At 43.1% G+C, this 8068-nt stretch overlaps 1 protein-coding gene across 1 annotated transcript; it reads left to right on the forward strand.

The window, feature by feature from the left end:
• Positions 1-2731: 2731 nt before the first annotated feature.
• Positions 2732-6014, forward strand: LOC134448026 (hyaluronidase-5-like). The gene is made up of 4 exons (XM_063197784.1): positions 2732-3276; positions 3464-3854; positions 5194-5283; positions 5602-6014. The coding sequence occupies exons 1-4, from the start codon at positions 2732-2734 to the stop codon at positions 6010-6012; spliced, it is 1437 nt and encodes a 478-aa protein (XP_063053854.1). The 3' UTR covers positions 6013-6014.
• The last annotated feature ends 2054 nt before the right edge of the window (positions 6015-8068 follow it).

Below are 8068 nucleotides of genomic sequence, written 5' to 3' on the forward strand. Positions count from 1 at the left end.
ACTTCACATTTCTGTCAAAAACATGCAGTGTGTGACTAGTCAAAAGTGCCATCATGAGGGTAGCTGTGGAGAACAGCACAGAGCACCCGCACCATATAAATGTGGGCCCGGATTAGAGCGTTGGGATTATTTCCCTGCCCTGACCTATCTCTTACGAAAATTAACCTTTTTCATGTTTTTTTTGGACATGGTTCATGACTATGGTTCAACCATGGTTTGACTAATGGTTTAATGATGGATTAACTATGGTTTGAGTGTTTAACAGTTTAACTATACCGTAACGAAAACTAACCATGGTTTTACTATGAAAACTAACCATGGTTTTACCATGGTTGACATGTATTTATAATTATCCATTATGTTACTCTTCATTGCATCACACATACACCCAAGTCCCTGGAGTAATGTGGGGTTAGATGCCTTACTCAAGGGCACATTAGCCATGGATGGAGGTGTAGGGAGAGGTGAGGGTGGGACTTGACTGTCATCCTGTGATGTACTGTACAGTCCCACTCCCTAACCATTACACCACAGCTGCCCACAAGTAGTTATTCAAGGTTTTCACAGAGGTTCATGGTTTATGATTAAATCATAAATCATTATGATTTACTTATGGTTTATGGCAAACTGTATACTGTAGTTAAACCGTGGTTACACCATAGTCACAAACCATTGTTTTCATGGTTAACCAAAACAACCCCAGAAATAAACCATAGTAAATATAATATAAACTACAGTTGGTTCAGAGAACTAAGCAGCACCATGACATAACATGGTACCTGTAGAGCCATGGTTGTTACATTAAAACCATGGTGAAACCATAGTAAACCACGGTAGATTTTCGTAAGGGATCTCTTTCCCTACTACTTTCCTGTCACATGTTCTATCCTGTAACAAAGACATGAAAAGCCCAATATTCAAAAAGTGTTGTCATGAATCAAAGCTATACAAAAGCAGGAAGTGAGGAAATACCATCAAGACAACATAACAACCTAGAGTAATGTATTATACCATTGAGTCATTGATATAAAGCTGACAAGGAAATGTCAGAAATACTGTGATATTTGTAGTAAATGCAGGATTAATGGTTTTCACCAGTGACCCTGTGATTAGGCAACTAAATAAACATGCCTAAAACATAGCACCTGAATAACTCCATTACAATTAGACTACGAAACGCAATGCACTTAGAGATGATGTTCTTATCCAAGTTGATTTACAGTTATTTAGGTACCGAGTTAGACCCTGCAGCAGCGTGGGGTTAGATGCCTTGCTCAAGGGCTTTGATTGAGGGTGTGACAGATCTTCAGTTATTTCCTTACCCACAGCCAACACACATGAGCAGCAGGTATTCAATAAGTTATTCCCATAGCTACCCATAAAAATCTATTTATAGCTAGCGTTCTACTGTTCTATGATAACAGTTTGGACTTCCCAGCATGTGTGTTGTTTAGTGACAGTGCAGGCAACAGACGTGTGTCACGGACAGGGTCATGCAGAGTCATGCACAGTCACAGATGTCTCGTGTGCGCCTGGAGGCAACGGCGAAGCCCATTATTAGCATTCTTCCCCCAGCTCTTTGTCAAAAGAACCCATTTTTTCGAAACGGCTGGCGGATGTGATGAAAAGGTGAATCGTGAACCATGGCGTGTCCAGACAAGCGCCTGTCATGTAACCCTAACTTCATGCAAGCGCGCTCTCTCTCTCTCTCTCTCACTCTCAGCACCTATTTCCAGGGTCTCTATTTAAGCACATGCATAAGAACAGAGGAGGCAGAGTCTCACATAGCCTGCCTGACAGCCTATAAAGTGAGAGAGATTTAATGGTACGCAGCGGGCGGATCAAAACAGAATCGACAACTCAGGTTTGTTTATAGAATTATGCTTCCATTTGGCATCTGACCGGTTTGGATTTTCTGACTTTTGCATGTCATTCATAGGTTTTCTGTTTTGACATTGGGGAAAGCATTTATATGTAACACTAGAAATGCACTCAGAGAGTGCAGACCTCAGCCAAGGAAGCTATTTGATAGAACATTTGACTATGTCACACCCTATTTTCTTCAAGTCTATCTGCCTTTTTTGTGGAGTTACAAACTCAAATCACCATCAAAATGTAATCACTTGTTCTTTTGATCATTTCCAACAACTCCACAAAGTTTCATCCAAATCCGTTCATAACTTTTTGAGTTATCCTGCTGACAGACAAACAGAAAGACAGACAAACAAACAGACAGACAAACAGACAGATAAACCAACGCAACTGAAAACGGAGGTAATCACAACTGAGGTAATTACGGTAGAGGTAATTACAACTGAATGCAAACTCACTAAGAGAAGATCATTTGGAAAACTAAACTGACAGTAAGGACAGACAATATACCCCAAATGTCAACTAGTAGGGTTCAGCAGAAACCTGAGAATAACATGTAGCCTGCTCCGGTATGCTTGAGGACCAGGCAATTGAAACATTATGTGCGCAGTATCAAAATGCAACACAGCACATGGTTTTGCAACTGCAAAGAAGTATGCAAAGAATTTTAGATTGTCTACTGATGTTTCACTGTCATCATTTACTCACTCTGACATCTGTGTGAACCCATTTGAAATGTGCTGCCTAAAATAAAAACTGATCACAAATATACTGTATAATACATTATAAAGCAATGATGAAGATGCAGATCCTGTGGGTAAAAAACGTTCCTTTTCCACTTTACAGATTTGATGAAGCCATGAACCTCTTCAGTGGACTACTACACATTACAGCTATTATTAACCTCTTGACGGGTTTACAACTCGGCCATGCCGCTCAGCCAAACACGTCGCCGCCACTGGAGCCCGGCGTGCCCTTCCTGTTCATGTGGAACGCTCCCACCGAGCTCTGCGGCTCGCGCTTCGGCATCGAGCTCGACCTCTCCTACTTCCAGATGGTCAGCAGCACCTTGAAGACCGCCACCAACCAGAGCGTGGCCATCTTCTACACGGACCGCTTCGGCCTGTTCCCTTACGTGGACGAGGAGACCGAGGAGTTTTACGACGAAGGCCTGCCGCAGCTGGTGGACCTGAAGGAGCACAAGGAGCTGGCCGAGGACGACATCGACAACTACATCCCCGACAACCTGACGGGCCTGGCCATCCTGGACTTCGAGGAGTGGCGTCCACAGTGGATCCGCAACTGGGGCAGCAAGGACATCTACCGGGAGAAGTCCATCGAGGTGATCATGAAGAAGCGGCCCCACCTGAGCTACGAGGAGGCCGAGGACCTGGCCATCGAGAGGTTTTTTGAATTTTTCATGTACCCAATGCTTGTATTGTGTGTTTATATTGAAGCCCTCAAGCTGATGTATTAATTAATATGCATTGTCCTATCCAAATAAACAAATGAATGAATGAATGAATGAATGAATGAATGAATGAATGAATGAATGAATGAATGAATGAATGAATGAATGAACGAATGAAAGGTTCGAGAGAGGCGCAAAGGCCTACTTCCTCAAGTCGCTCAAGCTGGGGAAGAAGCTGAGGCCCAACCGCCGATGGGGCTACTACCTGTACCCCGACTGCTACAACTACGACTACAACAAGGACATGGAGGGCTTCACGGGAGAGTGTCCCGCCATCGAGAAGAAGAGGAACAACAACCTGTACTGGCTGTGGCAGGAGTGCACGGCGCTCTACCCTTCCATCTACCTGGAGCTGGTGCTGAGGGAATCTCGCCAGGCCAAGCTCTACGTGCGCCATCGCATTCAGGAGGCCATGCGGGTGTCCACGCTCAACAACCAGAACTACTCCACGCCCATCTACGCCTACATCCGCCCAGTATTTAAAGACAGCGACATCAACTACTTGTCAGAGGTACGTACGTGTACGTCAGTGTTTCCCAACCAGGGGTACGTGTACCACTAGGGGTACGCGAGCACACATCAGGGGGTACGCGGAAAGATGTAATAATAGCAAATATATTGATTGTAGTCACATTGGGATAGAGGAATAGAGCATGAATGAGGGTGAGGGGGTACTCATCATATGACAAAATGGCTTAGGGGGTACGCAGGACAAAAAAGGTTGGGAAACACTGGTGTACGTGACCAAGAGACACAGCAGGTGGACAAACTTAACATTAATGAGTGTGATGGAGTGTCCATCACTAGGTTTGTGGGTGTGTTCTGACTGTCACACCAACGAGCCTGGCTCTTTGGTGTAGTGTTCAGAGCCCCAGTTTACTACCCCAGAAGGTCTGGGTTCAAGTCCCTGCTGGGCAACTCTACTCCCCTTCGCTAGAATGAAACCAAGAACCAGGGGTGTGGTGGGTGCAGTACGTGGGGGTAAGCAGTCCACCCACTTCTCCTGAAGTGACATTTAAAAAAAAATCTTCTGCCCATGTTTGAATACAAAACGGAATGATCACATAGCAGTATTGCAGGTGATTGACCAAACAGACGAAAACAGAGAAGCAATGACAGTAGATTAAGGACAGTTGGGGGGATTGACATGATAAGTTGCAAAATTATTTGATGACGTTAACAATTGCGTATCCCCACTTTAAAAATCCCCACTACACCACTGCACCTTACCTATGCCTGTCCACCCTGGGCCTGAGCATGGTCCGTCCCTTCACTAATTCAGCATGAGTTACAGCCACAAAAATGTTGAACAAACACCCTTTCATTAATTCAGTATGACTTACAGCTACAGACAAACACATGCATATCTTTTGAAAAAATACCTAACAAAATCCACACCGTCCTCCCTCTGTAAAATGGTCTGTAACTTGGAAACGATAACACTCAGGTATGTTGTCTCACACTAAGGAACACCCAGTAATATTTTCAGAATTGTTCGAGACTGTGTGCCAAGCAGGGGCGCTGCCAGAAATGCTGGGCCCCATGAAAGATTCGAATTTTGGGCCCCCTTAAGGGCCCCTCTCAGTGCTTGGGCCCCCTTAAGGGCCCTTATCAGTGCTTGGGCCCTTAGAATCTGTACCACTTTTCCCCCCTAGCGGCCCCCATGGTGCCAAGATTTGTTAAATTGGTGTGGAATGACCCTGTGGGTATTTACCATGTCTACTATTTTTCATGTTAGCTTAGGCCTACCATGTTTCTTACTTAGGATAGTGTTTGATGTAGGCAATGCATTGCATAGCATAGAAAATTGTCTGACATCAACTCACATACTCTGTCTGTGACTGCTGCAGTATGACCTGGTGAACACCATCGGGGAGGCTGCTGCTCTGGGGTCAGCTGGGGTCGTATCCTGGGGCGACATGGACATCACAGACACTGAGGTAGGCTACAGTCTTTGGCTTTGCACCACACCTGAGGGCCCAACTGCTGCCTGTGAAGCGTTTTAAAATATTTGAACACCAATAAATCAGGGTATGCACTTCACAAGTAAAGTAATTACGACAAGTTAATTAATTTGAAGCTCACTGATCTTATCATTAAATTGTATTGTGTTGTAATAGCTCTTTTATTTCTGTCCAAATTACCTTTTCCCCAGACACCTGCGATGACTTGTTGAAACAGAACAAGCCCGTTCTCGTCTTCAGGGAGGTTGATGTTCACTTGACCAACTTTTCTCGAAATGTTACCTTGATTTGCAGGAAACCTGCGAGGCAGCCAGACGCCATCTGGAAAAAGTAATGAACCCGTACATCGTGAACGTCACCACAGCAGCCCAGCTTTGCAGCCGCGCGCTCTGTCAGGAGAACGGCCGATGCGTGAGGAAGAAATGGAACAAAGATGTCTACCTCCACCTAGACCCGCGATATTACCGCATAAGGATGGACCAGCAAGGACGGCTGTTCGTGAAGGGAGAGCTATCGCAGGGTGATATTGATTGGTTTGCCGCGGAGTTTGACTGTCTGTGTTATTCAGAAGAACCGTGTCAATATCCTCTTGTGCTAAATGCGGTCACAAACTTTGTCCATGCCACCGGCATCCATCTGCAGTTCATCTCTCTGACCTTGCTTCTCATCTGTATAATGTTCTCTATGCACTACGCATGTTCATAGGCGAGGCCTAGGCCTACTGTAAATGTAACAGTGTTGACAGAAATCAATCGAATCCACTTCTATGTAGAATCCTTCAATTTTACTAAAGGGTGACATTATTGTGGATTGATTATAATTAATTTAAGGCGTATATTTTCATTTTTATTTTTTTATTTTTAAAGTAAAAGGGATGTCTGTGTGCCTAGATGCAGGAAAAATGCCATATTGTGCCATTAGGCTATACTTAACTAGCCTGGTCCTGACCATCCCATAATACTACCATTTAATTTCGTATTAAATACCCAATACTGCAGCAATATAAGTATTACCAGTGAAAATTGCTGTTTCAGTAGTTTTTTTTTTTTTTTTAATGAGCAGAGACTCAACTCACAAATTTTTCATTTTATATATGTAAAAAAAAAATCTTGCATGGTACTGCTGTATCAAAACACTAGCTGAAAAAATGCCTGAATATTAGGCCTACACTATTAGTACCACAGTGTGTGTACCACAGTGTAGTAGGCTACAGTGGCTCTAAATGCAGTATTCCTGACATGAAATACTACAAAAAATTATTGAGCTTTAGGCGTATTGTTGTATGCCGTTTTGGACACAGAAGCACTGCAGTCCTGCAGATAAAAAACCTGTGGTGTTGTGCAGTTATTGTTCATAAGTAGGAAACCAAGAGTTGTTTTAGTGAGTATTATTAGACGACCAGAGTCGGCATTAGGCTAACAAAAGCCAGGTATCAAGGATGTTTTTACAGTTTTGTTCATCTGAATGAACATGACCGGGCAACAGCACTGTCTTTTTCTCTGTTCTGTTCTTTTCGTTATGTCCCCCGCACTTTCTAGGACGTGAAATACGAGATATGAAACACAGGCCTGTGGGCCAAATCTGTTGCAAGGTGTTCTATTTGGTCCACAATCATTTCCAAATGTATTTTGAAGTTTGCTCACACAGTATTAATGTTAATGCAGGATAGTACAAAGTATATCATATAGTAAAATGTGTGTGTAAGTCATACTACTAGGTCTATAGGATATTAATGGCACATGACGGCCAACTATTATACACATTTGAAATGATCACACAGGTCAACTAAAATGACACTGTGAGCAAGATTTGGCCCCCAGGCCTCAGTTTGATAGACCATCAGTATGTAAGTCTGTACAGGGCTATTTCTCATTTTGACAGCAGAGGGCAATAGAGAACAGATATCCCAAGGCAACACTACTGGGACATCCACCCTCAAAGAAGCTGAGAAAATAATTAATGTATTTTTTATGGGAAATGGTCCTGCCCAGTACAATAAAAGCACAATGATAAGTAATGTCTAATGCGTCACATCATTTTATCATTTATTTTTGAATATTTAACATTCTACTCTATTGCAATTCACACACAAAAATGCCACACACACAGTGACACATCCATGCACTCACACACACAGAACGCACACACAAACGTTTTAAAGACAATTGCCCCTCAGGAAAAAAGGATTGTAATTAAGACATAATACACTAAATAAAAATGATCACATCTTCCTCAAGCTTCAAAGCATACAGATTTGCTTTGTCTGTTCAAGAAGATGCCGTCTTTGTTCTGAAAGATATACAGTACCACTGATCTTTAGACCACTACAGTATTGTGTTGGCTCCTTGCACATATACTAATCTCTACTGACACACAAATCTCATCTGATCGGATCTGATCTAATCTGCAATTTTCACTCAGAAACGCTGCATACTTACCCCTTCTCATACAGAGATGTGTTAGGGTTGCGTTAATGGTGGGATTTAAAGACTAATGATTGTAGTTGTCCAATGTAGAGTAATTGTGGGGCTGTGGCCAAATAATGCACAAGACAGGCTGCCTGCAAGAGATCATAAAAGTATTAAAAGATGAAAATGAAAGTGTGTGTGTTTGTGTGTGTGCGTTTGTATAAAGACTGTACAGTATAAACATGTGCTGTGTGTGTGTGTGTGTGTGTGTGTGTGTGTGTGTGTGTGTGTGTGTGTGTGTGTGTGTGTGTGTGCGTGTGCGTGTGCGTGCGCAGTGGAGGACAGTGGGTGTT

The sequence above is a fragment of the Engraulis encrasicolus genome, chromosome 4, assembly GCF_034702125.1.
Source record: "Engraulis encrasicolus isolate BLACKSEA-1 chromosome 4, IST_EnEncr_1.0, whole genome shotgun sequence".
NCBI lineage: Eukaryota > Metazoa > Chordata > Actinopteri > Clupeiformes > Engraulidae > Engraulis > Engraulis encrasicolus.